At 45.6% G+C, this 23,058-nt stretch overlaps 1 protein-coding gene across 2 annotated transcripts in view; it reads left to right on the top strand.

Annotated features, from left to right (window-relative positions):
* The window catches only part of ITPR2 (inositol 1,4,5-trisphosphate receptor type 2), a gene marked incomplete at its 3' end in the record, with an annotated part of 242,672 nt that extends 221,246 nt beyond the window's left edge, over positions 1-21,426 (top strand). For both annotated transcript variants that reach the window (XM_082280065.1, XM_082280066.1), the window contains 2 exons: positions 19,948-20,109; positions 21,340-21,426. In XM_082280065.1, the coding sequence (XP_082136191.1) occupies positions 19,948-20,109; positions 21,340-21,426 (249 nt within the window). The remainder of the gene's footprint in view (positions 1-19,947; positions 20,110-21,339) is intronic.
* Positions 21,427-23,058: the final 1,632 nt, after the last annotated feature.

Consider the following 23,058-nt stretch of genomic DNA (forward strand, 5'->3'; position numbering starts at 1 on the left):
CTGGCCTGGGGCTTCATTTTTGAGGAATGCTGCCTGCCTGCTGGGATATTCTGGTGCAGCATTTTCTTCCTGTGGACTTGCTGGCAGGTATTGCACTGCTCAGGGCCTGTGCCAGGCTCTGTGGTTGCAGAGCTGGCATATGTCTGAATCCCGGAGGAGGCTGTAACCAAATGCGCATCAGGCTTCACTGTTTATGCCTTTCTGGAGCCACATTTCTTATCAAGGCTATCGCTCTGTTATCCCTCATCAGGCTTTTGATTGGACATACTACCCAGCCTCATTACTGAGGTGCTGGGTGGCCTTTTAGTCCCCAGTTTAGCCAAGGGGAAGATTCTTCTCCTTTCACTTCAGCTGTCGTTGGGTCAGGCGCCGGGTTTCGATCGATCCCAGCTCCTTTCTGCCCTGTCAGTGCAGAAAGCTGGGTTATTTATCCTGCCTTCAGATGGATGTCCAGGATAGCTGAGCTGACTCACCTTTCTCACTCTCTTGAAAGCCTAAATGGTTAGTTTAGACAAGATGCCTAATTGGGAGCAGGCTAAAATTAGAGTTGACTCCCAAGCACTGTGCAGGCTTACGCAGAGCTTACCTTGAAGAACTCACATTAGTAGAAATGGTTGTGTTTAGACAGGAGTGTGTGCTTGATTGCTGCACTTAAATTGAGCTTTTGTAAGTGCTATTGCCACTAGAAGGGAAGGTGCTGTGGCAGGTGATGGGAATTCAGTGCTCAGGTACAGAGGAACAGCCTATTTCCGTGAATTTTGAACCATCAGTCTCATTGCCCAGCTCAGAGCATGTATAGTGTAGGCAGTGATGGATCTACACTTCTGCAGGGTGGTGGGCGAGGTAGAAAACATAAAACACATCTTTGTAGATGCTGTTGCATTACGAGAAATTATTGATAGTGGCAAATTGTCCTGTTACACATGGAAATATTTTGGTTTATCTCAGAAAAACGCTTTAATTTGTGGAATCAGACTTTGGGGCTTGTCTCATTTGTTCCTCCTCTTCCTCTCCCTGCAATGTTTGTAAGATTTTAAACTTTGTGGTATGTATGTTAAGTATTAATGTTTAATTCCAAGAGATGCATTAATATTCACAGTAAGTGTATTCATCCTGTGCCAGCAGTGGTTTGACTTTTCTGATGTGTAATTCACTAATGTATTTTACTTCTGCATTAATGGCTGGAACTCCTGTTGGAATATCTAAAATACTAACAGAAAAGCACCAAAAACTCACCTGACCTCAAGCACTGAACTGATTTCTCAAAGCCCCTGTTCCTCTGTGGCAGAGCGCTGGCTGTTTAAGTGGTTAGCAGTAATCCAGATTTTGGGATTATTAAACTCTCTTTTTCCATCAGTGTATATAAAGTTAAAGGTTATTTTCGATCATGAAGAGGTACCTATGGACCTAGAAGTGTAAAGCTTAAATGGAGTGGGAGAAAAAAGGAGAAATAAATGTTTGACCGAACTACAAGTGTCTGGTATGAGATTAGTAGTTGTGTCTTTGTGTAGTTTAAATTCCTAGTACGAAATCCAGGGAAGATGTGCTGCCTAGCAGAAGCAATTGGAGCTTCTTAAGTGAACAAAAAAAGGACACTTTCTCTTGGAGCCAAAGGATTTACAGTATATCACATGCTAAAGGAATACTAAGAAATTAAAGAAAATAATCTGACTGGAAGAATGGAGTATGATATTCAACTGGAAGAGATTTAGAGGTACAGCTTTGCTCTGGACCAAAAGAAGAGTCAAAAAGGAAACTCTCAGAGGCAGTTTTGCAGCTGTCAAACATATGAGCTGCTGTAGCAGATGTGTTTGGTGTGTCCCAACCAAACACAGCCTGATAGTAATGAGTTACACCACAGGCACGCGAGATGTGCTACATTCCATGCACTAATTAAGCCTGAGTATGGCTTTTGTCATGAAGACAGAGAGAGGAGCTGATTCAGGCTCTGTGACAGCCTGAAGGCTGAGTGACCGTCCTTGTGATACTGGGAGAGGTGACCAAGTCCTGGGTAAGAAAGCACATCCTGGTTAGGATCTGGCAGAAAAGAGGCTTGAAATTACCCTTTTACAAGGGACTTGCCAGTGGAATTGACTCATTGCTGAAAAGGGCTTGTTGGGGGTGTATGGGATTGCAAGAAATATTTATAAATATATGGTGGTTGGAATAGCAGGGCAGTGTCGGGACCTCTTTGAAAAGGACAAGGTGGAATGAGATTTTATATTTCATACTACACAGAATATGACTGAAAAAACTGTGAATCATACTCCTGGAAGAACTCTCTTCATTCTATTAGTTTTTGTTACAATTAGGAATGCTTTCTATGGCTGCTTCTGTAGCTTTAGTGGATTCTGTGGAATTTAATGGAATTCTGTGTTTTCACAGCCAGATCACTTAAAGAGTGAAGAGTAAAGAAGAGAACTTCTACCCAAATCCAGTCTTCAAGACTCAGATCTATCCTTCAATACACATAGGTCAAAATTTTGGAGTATGCTGCAGTAACTTTAATAGAAAGTAGAGTTTAGCTCCAAGTATCATCCTCACTACCCCTACAACTGCGGCGAGGAACCAATTTATTATTGGCATTTGCCTATTCCTGTCTTGCAAAGTATTGCAAAAAGTAACATTGGAATAATTATCAGTATTAACTAAGCACCAGGAAAAGCATCAGGTTCTGATAGTCTCTTTTCTCCATTGCCCAGCCTCATCAGAGCCCCAAAAATATGACTGTCTACTTTGTGACTCTCAGTCTTTTCTATGTATCATTTATCCAGCAAACAGTGAAGCATCTGGTTTGAAGGCTTGCTGATAGCACAACAGATACCAGGAATGCTGTGGTTTCCTTGTTTTGGAATATTATTTGACAGGCTGGGTGCCAAAATGGATGGGAGTTATTGCACATCATAGCTCACTTCTCAAGAAGGGGGAAGAAACACGTGGATGATGTTGTACACACCCCACACTCAAATGCAAGATTCTTGCAGGTTTCCAAGTTCACTTGTATTTCTGTTCCAGGGGTGGTTTGTTTTAAGGCGTTCCCGGTATCTTGCTTGTTTCTGGCCTCAGAAGACCTTGGGGTAGAGCACTTCTTTTGCTTTCCTGCTCTGGACTGTGGACATTGTCTCTGCAAACTCCTGATGTTCCCTGTGATTTTGATTTTCTCAGCAGCTCTGTGTTTGCTTCAGTACTTAGCATACTGTTCTGAGCAGTGATAGAAGTAGTCAGGAGCTATCCAGCTTTCATAAAGAAAGGTATTAATTTTTCTGTGGGATTTTATTTTTAGAAAAAAGCATCAAGAATAAAATGTATTCTAGAGCAACATGCAGTTCATACACCTCAAGCTTTATGGAGATGTTGGTGGGAATAAAGCACGTCTGCTCTTCCAGCGCTGTCCTTTCTTCTTGCACACTTATCTTTTATCAGTCATTGGGTGAAATATTAATGAATATTAAAGCAGGGCACTAGGTTTTAGTATTTGTTTGCTCTCCGGGCCTCTTTTATGAAGTCAGACAGGTATTATACAATATCTGAAGAGACAGAAACTTTGAAAAGCTGGCTGCATGCCTTGTGTTTGCACTGAGAACCTGCATGAATGATTCCCCTATTGAATTTTCATTCCTGTAGAAAAAAACCCTGTTTATCTAACCCATTTAACCAGAAACACCATCCCTAGCAAACCCAGAGATGCACATAACTTGTATTACATCGATACAGCAATCTTTGAATGTTCCTTGTGTCCATTTGTCAGAGGAGACAGTTTAATGTGATAACTGGAACAATGAAGGTTAATGTCCAAACTTTTGTACTTTGCTTTTCAGAGGTGTAATTTCTACACACATATTTCACCCAAGCTTTGGTAGCTGTAAATAGATATATGGAGGTTAAAAAAAAAAAAGGACATGATTAGCTGCTGAATTTTTTGCAGCTCAACAGAGCTATGAATTAGCCTATGATTTGTACCTCTATTCATTTGCAAAAATAAAAGGCTATTGGCATAGTAATTAAATTAATTATTTTGCCCATTGGAAGAATGAAAGACTTTAGCAAACGAAGCCCTGAAAGTTTCATTCTCGTGTGCTCTGTCCACAGTTCTTAGCAAGTTTCGTAATGGCTTTTATCAGCATTAGTGCTACCTGTCATAACTACATAATCACAGCACCTAATTATATTATTACTTATTTACCCTAATTATGTAATTGGATGTAATTGGTGCAATTATGTAACTCCTCAGTCAGCTGAAAAATGCTCTAAAACCAGCCTATGCTCCTAAGAGTAAAGGATGCTGCCATGAATTGGACCATCTCTCTAAAGCAAGGCAATCTTTGCTGGGAAATTAAAGGTTCTGTTCTCCTGTTCTCCATTATGGTCACTGGGACCATGAACCTTTTATTCCTATCAATGTGGCAGGGAGGAAGCAGTAGAGACAGGTTGAGCAACACCAGCCTGAAATTCTGAACTATTATCTTCTGATTCAGTTCTCTTAAAAGCACTTTTGTGGCACAGCAATGACCTGGCATTAGTCGTGTGACAAAATATTTTAACTGCTTTATTTTAAATATTTTAAAGGTGTCCGCTTTTTAAAATTATTATTTTTCTTTTAAATTATTAAATAAAAGAGATATTTAGCCATGCCACGAGGAAAAATGTATTCCCCTTTTGAAACATTCTGATTGTTTTGCTTGCTGTTTTTAAATAGTGAAGTTTGAAAATTCAGCTGAAATTAGTGCTCCTTTGAGCTGGTGCTGTTGTTTCTGTTCTTCCTACCTCCAGCCTCATGGTTTTGCCTTCATTTCTATTAGATACCCAGAAGTGGGTGTCAGATTGAAAAGCAGTGCTGGGAATAATGCCAAATGAGCCATTGAGAAGCCTCAATAGTTGTCATTCTGCCCATGCTGTGTGCTGGGCAGCGCCAGCCCTTTTCCCTCGGCATCCTCCTCTCTCCTGCCTCGCTGCCCTGCGTTTTGCCATGTTCCCACCTCGGGAGGGGAGGTGTGATGTGAGCCTTGTCAGCTCCTGGCTGCTCCCAGGGGTCAGATGGTTGTGGCCAGAGCCACTTCATGAGGCTGTGACCCCCTGGTACAGGAGCAGGGCGAGGGGACAAGCTCCCTCCTGGAGGCAGAGCTGCTTGCGTACGGCCCCTGGCACACCCTGCAGAGGGGCTTTTTTTCATCCTAGCCAACCCCAGCAGACGTAGCTGACTGTCAAAACAGCCAAGGTGTGAGCCAAGGGTGCCTATGGAGCCCGACAGCTGTGGGTCAGGAGGCTGCCTGCCCGTCCCCTCACACCTTGGGAGAGGTTGCTCCAGGGTTACTCAGTGAGCAAAAGGCGTTTCACCGATGCCAGACCCTGGTGTGCCGCCCTGATGTCTGACAGAGTCAGTGGCCATCCCCGAGCAGACCACGTGGAGTTTCTAGGGGAGGCAGCTCCGAGGGAAATTCAGGCAGGAGAGGTGGAGACAGTGAAAAAGCGCTGTACAGAAAGGGGAAGGGCATGCTGACAGCATGGGGGTTTGTGGAACAAGCTGTTCTTTACTGCTGTCAATTTTTGTCAGAGAACATAATAAAATAATATGTACTAAGAGGGCTGTTGACCTCTGCTCTTAAAATAAAGCTTCTTTGGAGAAGGAAGAAAAAAGTTCTGACATCCAAAATTCTTCTATTCTGTTATCCATCACCCTTTTGAATTTTGGAGGTAAAAGTTTTCTCTGCTAGTTCTGTAGATATACTTATTAGATCCAAGGATCACAAAACACCATATGGGTAGAGAGAATGACCTAAAGCAGAGAAATGTCAATCCAAGGTAGCATGAATGCTGCAGAATGGGCACTTGGGATCTCAGGAAGACACTCCGTGTGCTTTTCACATGCACTCTGGTGATTCATCCCAGACAATTCCAGGAGTTTCCTCCCCCAGATGTCCACCATACCCTTCTGCCGCAGCGAGAGCAGAGGGGGGAGGACCAGGGACGTGTTTGTTCACTCCTGAGCTGCTGCAGTTCACAGCCAAGAGTACTAATGTGAAAATTGATGGCCACTGAAGTCACGCCAGTCTGAACTGCACTGGTTGAGAAGAGGACACGGCACTGGTTCTGCTGCCTCTGTATAGGAGGGATAATATCAGCTGGGAGGAAGGGCACCAGCTGATCAGGGTGACCCCTTCAGCTGCTGCACCTGAATCTGCCAGGGATGGTAAGCTGCAGCTCCTAAACTGTCTCACTATAAATAAACTGTATTTTTGAGGCTTCTTCATTATCTTAAATTCTAGTTCAGCATGAACTTTCTGATCTGGCAACTCACAGGCTTGAAAATCCTTACAGGACTTGTGCACACAAATGTTGTGCTGGAGTGGGGCATGGAGTTTATAGCTTTTGGGAAGCTAATAATGCTCCCATTGTTAGGGCTGGGTTATTTTACTTTTTAAGACTGGCTTTGCTCCAAAAACTAGCAGATGTTATCAAAGCCAAACTTGCAAGGATGAGATGTATGTACATATCATTAAGCAATGCAAGTTTTTCTTAATTACTTTTAAAAGGCTGATAGGATGCATGTCACGTTATGAGTAATTACTTACCATGGCAGTAACACTGAGAGCACAAAAGCCGGCTGCTAAATAAGATCTGAGGTCTCACAGGCAGTCTCATTTCCTGGGAAATGCAGTGTTGGTTTTGTCTGCAGTTGGGTTTTCATAAAATAAGCAATTAAAGAAATACACCTAAATAGATGATTTACGGCTCCCATTTTTTTTGTTGTTGTTGTGCTCAAAATAGGAGAGCGAGTGAGAATGCAGCTCTCTGTGTCCTTCCACGTGGACCTGTGGGGAGTCCTGGTCTTTGGATTAGGTGCACAGGGTCCCAGAGAAAGTCCTTTTTCTGCATCAAGGCCTGCCACAAATCCACAGAGCATCTCAGAGGGATCATTATTGACTGATACAGTCACTAAAATAGAGCTGGCCTTTGCACAGTCCAACCACTGCTTGGGTATATGAGGGGAGGTCCCTCTACCCTCGTATATCCAAGTGTTATCCAGGTTTTACATGTACAGAATAAATTGAGGCACTGTTCTTTCTGCTGCTAGGTATTGAGTTATTTTTCTATTGTTGCTTTTCTTATTGCTCAAAAATAATGTTCATTTCTGTGGGAAGACCACTGCTATTTTTGCTTCTCTGCACAATTTTGCCTCTATGCTATTATCTCATTAAAGTGCTGAACACCTCCCTCTCCACTTCATAAAACAAGCAATCACAGTAACGTGCCTAATTAGCTGCTTTCCTGCTCATTTGTGTTTCTCAAAGCATGAAAAGTTAGCATCACGTGAGGACTTTGCATCTTTGCACAAAGCTCCTATTCTTCAAGAGAGCTGAGCATCTTCTTTTGTACTTGAAGGGCTCTGCATCTTCCAGCAATGGGCTCTTTGGTCTGCCATAAGTAATTTAGTTGGCCTGCTTGGCTCAGTGATGTGTGAGACATGGGTAAATAAAGGGAAAGGTGGGCTTCATTTGGTACCTCCTTGCAAAGGCTTGAGGTTTCAGCAGTTTTATGTTTATACACATACTTTTCAGACAGGCAAAATTAATTATCCTGCTGCTGCTTGAACGGGAAGCCATGGATCTGATCCTGCCTCCTTAGAAATGATGCCATTAGCTGGAGCAGGAGAAAGCTTGGTATCAAGGGCAGGTGCTGCAGCACAGGCAGGTTTGGTGATGACCTTCATCCTCCAGCTGACTCGGGGAGGGAATGGCCATGGCACACGACCCTTGTCTCTGCTCAGCCCCTCACATTCTTGTTAACTTCTAAAGCACCAACACAGCCCTGTCTATTCCCCTCTTTCCTTTGAAATCACTTCTGTGTACACAGCTGTGATGTAATTTCAAGTTACAGAGCAGAGCCTAAAACTCCTCAGAAGTATATTCATTGATATTTGGGGGTTTTTTCCCCCCTGAGATCCAGAATCAGTGGTTTGATGCTATCCAGACCTAGTCTTTTTGGCCCCTGTAATATTGTAGCTCGCTTGTAAGCTTAGCTTGATTTCCTCTGTATGTTCAAGGTTTGGCCACCTGTCTCTTTAGGCTTCAGAGGTTTTGCTACAAAGATTGGTTCTGCCTTGATACTGCAGTGTAGTCACAGCCTCCTTGTCCTCCTTCCAACTTCTACCCGTTCAATTTGCAAATTAAAATAAATGAGCCAACTTGGGTTCCTGTTTGTTTTCTTGCTTGCTGCTAGCCTTAAAAACTCGAGGAGGGGTCTGGACACAAGGCTCTGTTCCTTGAAACTTGCACATCCCAGGAACAGGGAGTGGAGGTGTTCCAGCTGGAGCACCCTCGAGCCAAGCAGCGCTGCTGGCAGGACATGGGCTGCAGTTCCCTGCTGGAATCCGCTCTCGCCTCAACCTGCCAGAGACTGGAGCTGTTAACTTTCCAGGCAGCCTGCAAAAGCCATCTTTTATCCCTTTGTTAAAGAAGCCTGTGGCTTGAGATGGATCTGTGTGTGGGCAGACCTTTAGTCTGTGACTCCAAGCGATGGAAAGGCTCTCCAAGGCACTGGATAGGCACCTACTGTTGCACTTAAAATCCTGGCAGTGACAGAGCCCCGCTTCTCCTGGGACTGGCTGCAGAGGGCTTTGCCAGCAAAAGCTGGACCTTGACTGGGATCACAGCTAGTGATAAGAAGTTGAGCCCCAGAGGAACAATGTGATGAGCAGATCCTGAAACATGTCAACTGAATTAATTGATTTTGCTCAATGGGGGAAGCAACAGACACCAAACACTTCAGTGCCGTTTGAGAATATTATTGCAACATTTGAAAACAATTATTGCTCTTTGTATTACAGTGGTACTAAGCCTCTGGCTGCTTGAATGGGAAAGAGACTTAAAAATTGTCCACAGCCAAGGCAGATAACTGCAGATGCTGAGGAAGGGAAGGGCTACAGGGTTCCCCAAAGACATGAGAGCAGTCAGTAAAAGAACACGGAGATGAGTCTGATCAGGGACTCCATTTGAAAGTAAATAAGCCTAAAGTTGTTGGGACTCAAAACACAGCAGTGAGATTCTGCAAGATGCAAACCAGGGAAAGGCTACAAAAAATGCAGTTCTGCTTCTGACATCTCACAGTGCAGAGACAGCACGATTTGGGTGAATTTGGTGCAACATTGGCATGAGCTTGATTTACAAGGTGCTACAGATACTATGAAGCTACTTTGCTGAATCTGTCACGGGAGGAAAAATCCACTGGCCTGTATTACTCTGCATGGATAAGTTTCTGAATTTGTGTAACTTTGGTCTCATTGTGCCATTTATCTTTTGGGATCAGCTTTATGAGATTTGTGTCAGGCTTTTCTATTTGGTTGCAAGGCTGCTTTGCAGAATCTTCTCTCTTTTTTGTGTGGTGGATGTGTGTATGATAAAAAGCTAAGATTGCATCATCTTTAATAAAAGAGAAGATGTATAGCCTAAAGAAATCAGATTAGTTGTAGAGAAAGAAATCAATCAGGTTGGCAAATTGCATCTGTGGGACAAAGTGCAAAATGTTTGTTTCATACAGTATTTATTGAACAAATTTGTTGAGAAGATGGTTAAAAATGCTCTACAAGAAAAAAAAAAGGGAACCATTTTGTTCAATTTAAATGACATTGATGTATTTTTTACATCATGAATTCTTGCAATATTACCAACAACAATCCCTGATAAAGTACTTTACACAATTGCCTCACAGGGCATTTTGAGATAAAAGTATATATCGGAGATTGTAAATTGGCTGCATCCAATTTATATATAATGGAACCCACTACAGCCGTCCTCCAAAATTCAATAGATCAGGAATCACATTACACTTCTGTGAGTTTGGGCTAGTAGGAGCTCTAAAGAGTCTCCAAAACAAACAGGCAACTTTAAATCATGTTTAATGAACCCTGTGTATTTTATACACATGTGATTAAAATGTTTTGTTTCTGTTTTTCATTTTGCTGGGTGTTGCTGAAGGAAAATCTTAAGTTCGGGCCTGTGAAACCGATCATCTGCTTGTTCTCAAGAGAAAATTCAGTTTAACTGAACAGAGCAAACCATTTAAAATGCTGGACTGGGAAAACAAAAAAGAAAAAGCAGATCTGTACAGAGGATCCATTTTAATATTTCCTAGCAAAAGCACTAAATGAAATTGTAGTATGGGCAGATAAGGGTCACAAAGTACCAGGGTGGTTTTTTTCTTTTATTGATCTATGCCTGCAGCCTTGAAAATAACCCATGGTAAACACAAACCTGAATGAGTAGAGGGCCCAGTTTTGCTGGTTCCCCCATCTATTTCCTGAAGGGAATAAAAGTGCTTTGTGCTTCCATCCCAGGGGGTTGGTGGCATCTTGTGGGCTCTGCTGCAGCCAGACCTGCCATGGGGCCAGTGCTTGCCCTTGCATGGGCAAGGAGTTGTTCTTGCTGTGCTGAGGAATCCACAGGCAAGCCTTTGAGCAGAGCCTGGGGTCAGAGAGCAGGTTGATAGTGTTCGAGCCCATAGGACTGGAAGGTGGCCATTGCTTGGTGTTGTTTTGTCAAGAGGTGCTTCACAGAGAAACGTAGATCTTAATCCTCTCCTCTGAGTGGTACTTGAGTATGTGCATTTATGATCTGCCAGGTCTTTTCCAACCTTAATGATTCCATGATTTTGTGCATGTGTAAGGTATGTGCATGATTGTAGCATTGCTTAAGAAAACTGTTCTGTGTGCTGATAGTCAATAATTCACTTATTTTCAAAGAAAGTGTTGCTCTTTCAGTTGTCCTTTCATAGTGCCCCATGTGCAAAATACATCAGAGTGGAAATGGGCCCGAAGCAGGAACATTCAGATCAGGATTCAAAATGCCTTGGCTCTGGCAGTACCCTAAACCAGAACAATCGCCCTGCAATCAGCAGAGCTCTGCCTGTGTAAAGCTGAGAACAAGGTCAAGTCCTGAGCCTCTGAAAAACGAGTCTCCAGCTGAGTCTTTGTATTTCCCAAAGATTCTGTTACACCAAATTGAAGCTAAAGCCAGGAAATGGACAGTACTTGCAAAATACAAGATGACAGGACCAGAGAATTAAAGCTAAATGTGAAAAAAAACCCCCAAAACATAAATTTCAACAAATATGATCCTGAATCCTGTGCTACAAAAGCTAGGAAGTAGAGGTTGTGGTTTGGAGTTTACCATGGAGTTAGACCCTGATCCATTGGATCAAACCAGCAGGCACATTGACAAAAGCAGGTCAAAATTTGTGGTGTCCTCGCCAACTGGATGGTACATGCATGTCCAAGGAGGAGGCTTCACCTGCAGGGTACGTTTCCATTGCAGTGGGATTTGTGCCGCTGGCTTTTGTCTGGAGTTCAGTGTCTGGAGTGTGCTGCTGGCGTGTTTTGTGAAGGAAAATCAATATGAAAAGAGGAACAGGGGAAGCGGGGGCTTCAGCCTGCTGCCGCAAGCAGTGCGGGAGCGGGAGCGGCGAGGGGCCGGAGAGGCATCGGAATTGTGGTCACTCACAAGCCAACGGGAAGCAGTGACTCCGCTGCTGGGCTCGGCGGGGTCCTGGCCCGCAGACCAACAGTGAACTCACCGAAATGCTGCGGGGAGCAGCAGGGGAGCAGACGGAGGAGCAGGTTAGAGCTGGAGGCACTTTGGTGGCAGAGCTGGGGCTGCGTGGGCAGCTCGGCCCCTCGGCTGTGCCAGCGCTGCCCTGGCTGGCGCTGGGGGAGCCGAGGCTGCGGGGTTGCACAGCAGCCCCCGGGCACTCCCCAGTGTGAGGGCACAGACAGAGACCTGCCACGTTCCCCTGCACACAGGCTGCCCTGGCTGAGCTTCCCACACGGACACGGCTGGAACTGAACCAGAGCCTCCCAGACTGCCATTACAAGGTCCTTTCTTTAAGGACATGTGCACTTAATGTCAGAATATTGAAACCATACCCACGTGAATAAAGTTAGTAAGCCAGTGATTCATTGCTGTTTCAAACCTCTATCTAGCCACAGTAAATTTGTGCTCGGTAGTGACAGTCTGTGTCCACATGCAGGCTATGATTTACAGTTCTGTGTTTTGTATCAACAACATCTGTTTAACAAAAGAAGAAAAAAAAAAGCCAAGAACATTTATTTTCTAACCTTTGTACCAGATGTTTCGTTATGCACAAGATCCAGGGATTATATCAGAAATAATTTAATTATTTTAAATGAATAATCTGAAGTGTTTTTCCTAAAGTATGTCTCGTAACCACTAACAACATGAAAACATAGGAATGTGGAAAAATAAACTCAAGTTTTACACAAATCTATAATTGTATCTATTTTAAGGGTGCAAATATTACGGACCAAATCCTAGCTGTTGATGGTAGTGTTGGGATTCTTGATGATTTGCACAGGACAATATCAATTATCAGAGTTATGAAGGAGATAAGGTGGCAGAGAGCAATTGAAACAGAAGGAAGCAACAGCTCAGAAATGAGCCACGGGAAAGGGACAACACGAAAAGCAAACGTCTTGCAGGAGAGCAGCACTGGGGTGGGACACAAGCTGAGGCTCTCCAAGCACACAGGAGTGGTGCCATGGCTCTCCTGTGAGTCCCCTGTGGTCTCTGCATGCCTACAGATGCCCGGGTTCCACCTGGACAGTGGCTGGAATGTGCCATCTCAGAGATAAAGCTGCTTAGTTTGGTTTCTACTTTCCGCCTTGCAGGGCAGAGTTGCTGAAGTGGGATCCCTTCCTGTGTGGCTCCTGTCTGGCTGCTGCAGCCCAGGTCAGGGTGGCCTTTTCCTCTCTAGGGACACACTGTGACTCACAGACCTGCTGTTGGCACGTGGCTTGCCCACAACAGCAGTGTGAGAGCATGTTCAAACTTACGGCCCTGACTGGAAAAAATGAGTTTCATGATAGTTTCCATCTTTTGGAGGTAAATGCCAAGTCCCTTAGGTGTGTTTGATAAGCAGAAATATTGTGGTGCTTGTCCTTTACAGAGCTTCAATTTGAGTGTCAAAACTGCCCCACAGAGCGTCAGAGAAAATCCTTTGCAATTTGGGGTTTATTATCATTCCTCACCATAATTTTTGCAGGGGTATCATAAGTAGGAGCGCTGATACAGAAACACTGAGACATTTTTAACTGCCTGGCCTGGATATCAGTCTTGAAGAACTCACAATTACTCAGAATTGCAGTGATAGATTCTGTTGCAGCCCTCGAAAACATTCAGCCAAGTTAAAATGAAAGTAAATGCATCAATGACACTGCTAAAGCAGACAGTGGGTCTGTATTGTGGTTTCAACCTTCTTTCCAGGGGTAACAGATTTTTCTGGTTTTCTGTGAGCTGTGGGAGCTGTAGCATGTATCAATCCAGTGTAGACCCAGCCAAACCTATTCGTTTTCTTGTTGCATAAAGATTTATCTGTAATTGCCAAGGTTTATTTTTATTTTCTTTGAATTACTGTTGTGGATGCATATAGATGCATAACAATTCCTAATTTCCCTCCCTATATTCTTGTACAGCACAGATTGCTTATCAAATGCAGTCTTAACATTAAAGTGTCAAACAGGATTTGCAGAAAGCTATTTGGGTTTGTAGTTTAGGATGAACGTTTATCAAATTGTGGATTAGCTGAATCATGCACTGAACCAAATTATTATTGTCTGTGATTAAATCACAAAGTGGTTATTGCCCTGTGTCATCTAAAGCACACGATAGCTTAAATCTTTAAAATCCCTTTTTAAGGTGGCTATAGGAGCTACATAACTCTGGACTTTTAGGACCAGACTCTGTCCCTAGACAAAAAAAATAAAAGCTTTTGAAAGGTCGTTTGGACTGATCCCTCTCTGCTTATATGGGCAGCATCCTGGGGAAGGGACTGGATGGACTCATTTGCATTTCAGACATACAGAATAGTTCTCAGTAAATAGATCTCTTTGTACCCAGTGCTAAAGTATTTATTCAAGGTGCTGGCCCAGAAAAGGGGAGGGAACTGTTCATTCTCATGACTGAAAGGGCAGGGGCTGCCTGCTGGAGAGCCGTGATGCCCAGTTTGTTTGCCCTCATGCTGAGGGCACATAGGACTGGCAGTGCCACTCCTTAGCCCCGGAGGCCATGGGTTGACCAGCAGGATCTCTCCTCAGCACCAGTGCAGCAGAGTTTTACCACCCCAATGGGCACTTGAGGAGCTACAGTCTCTCTAAAGAGGCTCAGCCTCCCTAAAGCTGTAGGAGCCTTTTTTGGGGGCTGCTGCTGTTCTTGCTGCATGCCCACAAAGGTGTGTTCCAGGAGAGCCCAGCTCAGCACGTGGAGGCGCTGGTAGCAAACCTTCCTGGTGATTGATGTCCATGCTCCTCTTGTGCACCCTTCAGCAACCATCTAGCTAAGGAACAAGAGAGCTTCCAGCACCTCTGTTTTCTCAGCCTTGCTGTTAGGGCACAGCCCTCGTGATGACAGTCACCAAGGAGAGAAGGATCCTTGTGGAACCATGGGCTGGGGGACACGGAGGCCGCTCTCCTGCCCTGGTGCGTGCAGCAGGGCAGGTCACAGTCCAGGAGGAGTCATGAGCAGTAATCACCACTTTTCTTGGAGAACAGATAGGAGGGAAGTCCTGAAAGGGCTTGTTTTCATGTTGCAACAAGGGGTCACGGGGTGGAAAGGGCTGAGAGTCATTGCATTAGAGTGTGCTGGAGAAATGAGTCTGGCACATCTGACGGTGGCGTGGCACTCACAGCCCGTGCACTAGCACCGGCTGAAAGTATGCATAAGGCTGCCTTTGCTCCTCTACTTCATCCCCATTGTCCTACTCTTTGACCTATTTTCTCTCACTGTTATCTAGTAATCTATTTTTTAAAGGCTCAGCCCAGTCTTTCCTGCTGGTTGCAGCTGATCCATCTCGCTGCTAGCCTGTGAAACCAGCACCTCCTAAAGAAACATCCCTCTGCCAATTACTCCGAAGGCATGGATTCAGCTCAGCATGAGAGCTTGATTGAAGCCAGTTGGCTGTGCCAACAGGACAGGGATGGCTCAAGAGAGGCTTCGTACAAAGTATAGGAACTCTAAACAGCTTTCTTCAGTCTTTTCCCCATCCATGCCCAACCAGAGCCAGCAAAGTCAGAAAAATGGCAATATTTTACCACAGGGAGGACTTATCCCACAGCTCTGCCATCCCCCTGGAAAGCCCACAGAAGGGAAGGAGAGAGTTGCACAGAAAACTGCAGGAGGCAGACGCAGACTTTAGCTCTGAGCCCGCCTCTGCGAGACGCAGGGTTTGAGGTTTTTCAGTGAGCACAAGGAGCAAATCCTCTAAGCCCTGTGATTTCTCAGGCATGTGCCCTCGCCGTGGGCACCTCGAGGACGTGCACCCAGAGCACTTGCACAGAGGTCTGGCCCTGGGGGAGCTGTGCCTGTGGCTGGAGCCCTGCCAGGTGAGGGGGAGGACAGAGGGAGCAGGCGCGCTGGACCGCCACGCCAAATGTCTGCTCTGCTCGTGTGCAGTCTCTCTGGCCCGCAGCCTTTTGGCTCGCCCCACCTGCCTTTTTCCCTTTTTTTCCTTTCCCCCAGCTGAACTGGCGGAGAGGAGGCTGCAGCTCCTTTCTGTCCCTGCAGCTTTCCTGTCTGCCTGACGCTGTGCCCTGGACACAGATGTCTGCATAAATATGGATCCTGCGAGGCACACGTTATGCTTGCGGGAAGAGTGTGGAGCAGGAAGATGCTGTGATCCATAGGTGGGCTGTGAATTGCTGCCGTCCTGTGCAAGAATGAAATAACAATAGCAACTAACAACATACTGCCTTAAACCGTGGTTGTTTAGAAAGAAGATTTCGGTACATTTTCACAATTAATTACTTGTCCAGGCAGCTACTTGGTTTAAAAGGGTCCCATCCACATAGCTCACTCTCTGTGCGCTCATTAATGCTCGAGCTGTGTCACCTCAGGCTAACCTGGTGGCTGTTGATTGAGTCCCGTGACAGCTGTTTGCAGAGGTTTGCCCTGCTCCCTGCCAGGAGCCTGCCTTCCTCCTCCAAATTGCCTCTTGGTTCCAGGCAGGGTTCAAATTTCTGAGTGAACGCTATCCTGGGCAAAATGGTTGGATTTCTAAGAGTAATGGGTAAGGCATGACAGATAACATCCTGCACACCCCCAGGAGTGCACGTTACAGCTTGAAGGTGTTGGTCAAGGTGAACCCTGGACCGAGCCCATAAACATTTAAGTCCCAGAACAAATGTTTGGGATTGCACAAACATGTTAATGACCTCCAGTTAATTGGCAAGCAATTACCTTGAAGTAAAAATAGCTTTCCCATTGCTGAGCAGTCACAAGAGTTCGTGTTCCCCCATGAACACTGAAATTTTCGGCCAAGGAGCCTTGTCCAGCTTGCCTTCTGGATCCTGGCAGGTTTGTGATCAAAAGTTTGCTGTCCCCAGCACCAATTGCTGTTTGTTTGTGGTATAGACTCAGCAAACAGAGCTGTCTGCCAAAGCTAATTTTCATGTTGCCCTTTATTAAAGTTCTGCAGTTCATAATGCAATGAAAAAGTAAGATCATATTGACTGGGAAAAGCGTGCGGTTCAGCAAGGGAAAGTACCTGCTGTGTGCACTATAAAGGAGCTATCAGTGAAAGCTAGGTAAGTATTTTTAACCTAAAGACAGCTTGGTAGGCTATAATGTGTCTCCTACTGAATTTTGAATCTTTCTGGTCCTTTGCATGACAAAAATACACAGCTGGACTGATTTCACTAGATGAAGCAAGAGGCCTGCACCTAACACAGCTCTCGGGACTCCAAGTGGGACCTGTGGGCAGGTGTTTGACCTGTTGCCTCTCTGCCACCTACAAAAGTCAGCAGCATCTTTTCATGAGGTCTCCAGTCCATGCAAACCATCAGTTTCTCTTAGAACTTGGATCAAGTCACTTGATCCTCCACAATACTTTGGGGGAAAAAAGGCCCAAATTTTCCTGATCTGTAACTAAAACCACACCTGGGTTTCTTTCCTGGAAGAGTTTATCACAGCATTTCTAGGAAGGCAAAAACTGGGCACATGTGAATGAGCAGAGTCTGTTGCTGAAGTCCCATGACGCTGGGGCTCGTGGTGGCTCAGATGAGCTGGCACGTGGTGCAGGGTGGTTCCAGCTGCAGAGCCACATCTGCTCCGTGTGCTCCACAGCATCGTGTGACAGCGGGTGAGGTGCTTGCTGCTTGTTCCATCCCTGTCTCCAGCTGCTCCCAGCCATCCCTCTCTCCAGGCACTGTAATGTCATGCCGAGGAGGAAGGAAGCAGGTGACACTGGGAGCCTCAGGAGAGCCAGGATGTCTGGCATCCTCATGGATGCCTCTGGATGCTGTGGTGTGGTGCAGGGTCAGTCCACAAAGATCTTTCCAAAGCAGCCAGCGGTCTCTGCCTTGTGTCCTGGAGGAGTGAGGGAGTGGCAGATGGAAAAAACAAAACTAGCAAAGTGCCTTTCACAATCCTGGCAGCAGTACTTGGCAAACAGAGGAGCCACAATGGTGGAGTCTCAGATTGTGCTCCCTGTGCAGCCTGGCTTTAGGAACTTTGGTGTTGTTGTGAGCCTTGAAAGAGCTCCTGTTCCCTCAGCTGGCTCCTATGGCCTTGCATTTGGTATCTTCAGGTGCTCCAAGCAAGAGGAGCTGTAATGGGTGCAGATACCAGAGCTTTCCAGGAAACATTCAGGTACAAAAGCAGCTCTGTTTGCTGTAGCTGCCTTGAATTAAAGTTCTGTGCCTATAGTGGCAGACAAATTTGCTGGCAAACGTTTTGCAAAAAAAAAAAAAAAAAAAAAAAAAAAAAAAAAAAAAAAAGGCATTGATCCAGAAAGGCACTCTGCACAAACTAAGCTTGGTATAAATGAGTACACCTGTGCTCAACACCAGGCACGTGATGAATGCTCTGCTAGATCCTAGCCAAAATAAATTGAAAATAAATATTGGCGTGCACTGGTGGAAGATGAATGCTGGTCTTGTAAGCAGGAACGCATGTGGCAGAAACAGGAGCCTCCCGCTCTGCGTGTCAGCTGGGGATATCCACAGGGAGGGTCACGTGCACTCCTCTCAAGCTCACCAGCAGAGCTGGTGAAAACAGGTTTTGATTTGAATGAGTTATGACCCATTGAAAATGGCATCATGTGTAACCACAGTAAATTGTCATAATGAGATCACGAGGCTCACAAGAAGTGAGCGGCAAGCAAAGAGGCCTCGTTCCGCCAGCGCCCACGGCTGACAGCCCAGGGCTGCAGAATGCAACCCGGGGGCACGCTCCAGCTCCCTGGGCATCTTTGTTGATTTAGTGACAGGACCAGGGGTTGCACAGCCAGAAAAAAACTCATTGGAAGTTTTAAGTTAAAAAGCAGAAAAAAAAGCTAAAATTCATACAGATTTGCATTTAGTCTTATCCAGGGTAACAGAGGGGACTGGGCTAACACAAAGAGTGGACAAACATGAATACTGTAAGTGCTGCCATGCTTACCCAGCCTTAGCTTGGTTGTTTCTAAATCATGCTGCTGTAGGAGGGGAGGGTTTGGTGATCGGGGCAGAGCACTGCAGAGTTGAAAGGAAATCTTCCTGGAAGCATGATAAAGCCTTGGTGTATCCCCAGCTCACAGCTCTGCCAGGCCAGCCCTCCTGGACCTGCTCAGGTACGGCTGCCCTGGGCTGCCCAGCTGTAAATGCTGCAGAATCATCACTGCCTTCTCTATTTGCATAGGAAAAATAGAGGCAAAGGCTAAGATTATGATCAGTTTGATGGACTTAAAACTTTACCAAATACCTGGACAACATAAGTATTGGAGCTCCTGCCTTCCAGGTGTCTTGTAGATGGACTTCTGGAAAGAGCTCCTTTCCATTCCTCCCAACACAGTGCTATTTGTGTGGGACCATTCGCGGCTCAGGGGACTGGAAGAAACACACTTTAGCTCATTCTGCTTCTCTTCTCAAGTTATCAAGTGCACATGTCCAGAGAGGCCCGTTGCAAACCCCGTGCACATGGCCCAGCCACATCCTCGCGCTCCCCGCGAGGTGCAGGGCACAGGTGCGTGCATGTAACGCACTGCCTGCTGCAGGACCTGTTCTGTTCCCTTTGTCTCAGGGCAAAGCAGCTTCCTCTCCACGTGGCTGCCACTCCTCCTAGTCTTGCACCCTTCCGTCTCCTCCATCTGTTCAGCTCTGCACACAAATATCTGTGCCCCTGAGCCATGGAGATAATTCGGGCTCATGTAGATAGGCAGCACCTTCCTGACTCATACCGTCTGTTTACAGTGGTTTTGTCATGGCTGAATTCATAGCCTGAGTCCATGGATATAGGAACACCCGGCTCGCTGCTGTCCCATGCAGTGCAGGCTAGCCCTTGGCTGTGGGGCTGTGCTTGCATTTATCCAAGATACACACTCTGAACAGCATATTGAAGCCTAAGCCATTCCCAGGACCCTAAATCTCCTGTTGTGGGCAGCTGGATCCAGGTCCTTCTGCTCTTCCAGTAGAAGTGCTTGAGGCTGGTCTGGAAGGCTCTTGTCTTGTTTTCCTGGTGTTGGCTCGCTGACATTGCTGCAAGGACAGCCGAAACAGATGGAGACCAGCCAAGCTGAAGAGACAGAGGGGAAATGTGTCCCTGCATACGCTTAAGAGCACAGCCAGGGGAGAACTGAGGCATTCCTGGGGGTGGTGTACCAGAGGAGTCTTCCCAGTGGGGGCATTTCTGCCTGCCAGAGCCACAGATGAATGTGCCAACACTGCCCACACTGCAGTACAGGTGCAGCTGCAGGGAGCCCAGATTTTCCAGTTGCAACCTTCTCTGTAGCTAAGGAGAACCAAGAATAAAGCTGCTTGTTTGAAATACTTTCTGAATTTATTGCTTAAGCTCACTTGCTGTGTGTTACCCACTGAACAGAAGTCCTTCTGAGCTTTCATTCTCTAGTCTCAGCTTAGTAGCCCTGCATAAACCCCTACTAACATGGCTAATTTTTCTAATACCTGTGTAGGAGAGGAATTTGGACTGGTTCCCTCGGATGAGAGCCATGTCTCTGGTTAGCAATGAAGGCGAGAGTGAGCAAAACGAAATCAGGAACCTGCAAGAGAGGTTGGAGTCAACCATGAGCCTTGTAAAACAGCTTTCCAGTCAGCTGGCTGAGCTCAAGGAACAGGTAAGTGCCCTGTGTGGGTAGCAAAGCGAGCACGTGTGGGTGAAGGTGCTGCCTTCCATCAGGGTGCAGTAAGGACGGTGTTACAAAAGAGACTTTTGTCTCACGAAGGTTTTATCTTTCCCTCCAGCAAGCTTTCTGGGTAGATACACTGATAGGGGTTTGGAGTGAAATTGTACTCTGTTAACAACAACAGAGATCAGGTAAGGAGAAAAGCCGAGGGGGAATTAGTCACAAAATGCTCCCAGTGAGTGTGCGAGGACAGAGGGGAAACCGCAGAAGGGATGAGGGGCTGCATAACCCGGCAGTGAAAGCGCTGTAGTGTCAGGAGTAGCTGCATGATGATGGGAGCCCGGAGGGAAAAAAAGCCTTCTGTGTCTGGCTCTTGGGCTTTTCCCCCACTAAGAACATCAACAGTGGCCTTGTGAAAACAATTTGCAGAGCCTGTTGCTTTGCTCGCGTCACCCTTGTGTTGGTGCCCCTCCTGCGGCTCCCGCTTCTCTCCCGTATGGAGCATAAGCTGCTGGCCTCCCTTAAAGCCTCCCTTAAAGCCCTGCTCCTGCCCACACCACCTAGTGTGTTTGCTCTCTCTTCAGGATCAAAAGGCCAGCTCCTTTTTTGCTACAGGTGCTGGTCACTTCTGATTTGCTCATTACAGTTTCAGAAAAGCATCTGTGTGTTTTCTTTATGGGGAAGCACTTCAGTGGCATCGACAGAGTTATCTAATTATTCCCCTTCAAATCCCTCCTTAAAACTTTTCCCTGTGAAAAAGCCAACAAAGGTTTAGGCTGGATGTGCTGAGACCGTTGCTTATTGTGCTTACCCACACCATCCTGGTGGGATTTTTTTCATCCTCCTCTGGCTGAATCTGTTCTCTCCTGGCTTAAATTTAAACTCTGTGTGGCTGGGGCCATCTTTTAGCTCTGTGATTCTGCAGCACCAAGTGCAAATGCTGACCCTCTGCAGGGCTACACAACACAATAGCAGCACAAATAATACTCCGTAAGACCTGCCAGGGGATAAGAATAATGTATAAATGAGAATAAAATGTCCATACTTTGCAGGAAACAGATCTCCCACTTCAAAGACATCCCTAACTTGTAATTTTCTATGCTGAAGAAAGGAATTCCACTCCCTGTTGTTTTGCTTATATGTATCTTGCTCTGTGACTGCTAAATAATAGTAAAAAAAAAAAAAATTCTCAACTCGTCTCTCTCTGCCTTTCCACCTTAGATGACAGAACAAAGGAAGAATAAGCAGAGGCTGGGCTTTCTTGGATCAAACACACCCCATGTGAATCATCACATGCCACCACCCTGATACCACGGGGAGAAGCCGTGACTAGCCTTTCATCAGTATTCCTGCTTTATTATAGAATAAAAAACTGAGATTGAGAGGAGTGAACAGTGCCTATTGTTACAAAGTTAAAAACAACCAAGTGCCAAGATGTTAAGTGGTTTAGCTCTGGGAACAATTTGTAGCTGTTTTTCATGGTTGAGAGGGACCACAACCTAGAATGTGAGCGATACAAGGCAGCTCGTTTGTATTCCCTGCCTGGCCCGGCTCGGCCGCGCTCGGCTCTGCGGCTCCAGGGCTGCCTGGGACACAGGCTGGGACAGAGGCTGGGACACAGGCTGGGACACAGGCTGGGACACAGGCTGGGACAGCGTTCGGCCGTGCCCTGGGAGCTGACTTCTCCCCGGAGCGCCGGCAGAACCGAGCTGGCCAGAAGGAGGAGAGGTGTTTATTAAGGCGAGCACGACAGCCTGGCTCAGAATCAATAGGTTGTCTCTGGCCCACTTGCCAAATAGCAACATTAGTCATATTTGCTTGGCATTTACTATTTTTTAATTACCGTAAATATGTCAGTCCGTAAGCAGTGATGTTGCTTCAAGTAACTTCTACTAGGAGGGAAAGGGGAGAAACCTCTAAAGATTGGGGGAAGAAAGAAAAAAAAGGAAAAAGTAGAAAAAGAGTTGCAAAGAGAAACATTAACGCTTTTGAATTTTAGCTGTCACCACGCAATTTCTTATTTATAACATGGAGCACAATGGATCTACAGCTGTGGGAATGTTATGCACATAACACTGACAACATAACTGGAAGTGATTTCTTTCTCCTGGCTTCAGATGTTCTCGATTAATGTGGCCGTGAGGTTCCACATACTGAGGAGTTAAACCGTGTTTGAAATTCAAGTTCCAATTGAGGATTCAGGGGGAAAAAAATTATACCTGTGGTTTGAAGCGTGTATGGGATTTTATTTTTTTAAAAAAAGCTTAGAAATGTCTTTCTGTACAGAACTGTAATGGTGTCATTACCTTCCATAAACTCATCTTCAGCAAGAGTTGACTTGAGTAAATAAACACCATATTCTGCCAGCTTTTCTCTGAGCTAAAGATCGTGGGCTGATGGTTTTGCCTGCCCTCCCTGCTTCTAGAGGTTTGCAGGGAAGCCTGGGGGGAACAGGGGGGCAATATCAGAGAAGCTCCTCCCAGCTCTCGGCCCTACAAAAGGCAGCAGCCAAATCACCTGTGCAGGTTTCTGCTCTATCCTGTATTTTTTGGGATGGCTTGAAAGAAAAGTTACAGGGTTTCCACAGAGCCCTAGGGGACTCTTTTAGGGGAAAAAAAATGGGGGGCACAAATGGGAGTGGTATTTACTTTCATTTTCAGTGGGTTTGGTTACCAGATTGTCTCGCATTCAAAAATGCACCTCTTGTTACATGGAGTCACTTTTTAAACCAAAATAATTTTGCAATGATTTTCCCCTGTAAAATTTTCATTTTGTTATAAAGGACATTTTGATCGAAGGAAAAAATATTATTGGTGTCAATATTTTCCAGTTTCTTCCTGGAGAAATGCTGTTGTCTTGGATAAGGCACTATTCAAACCAACAGGCCTAGAGTAAAGGGAAGGAAGAGGTATTTCACTCTCTTTATCCCAAATTCAAACC

Source organism: Coloeus monedula (genome assembly GCF_965178545.1).
Source record: "Coloeus monedula genome assembly, chromosome: 4".
Lineage (NCBI taxonomy): Eukaryota > Metazoa > Chordata > Aves > Passeriformes > Corvidae > Coloeus > Coloeus monedula.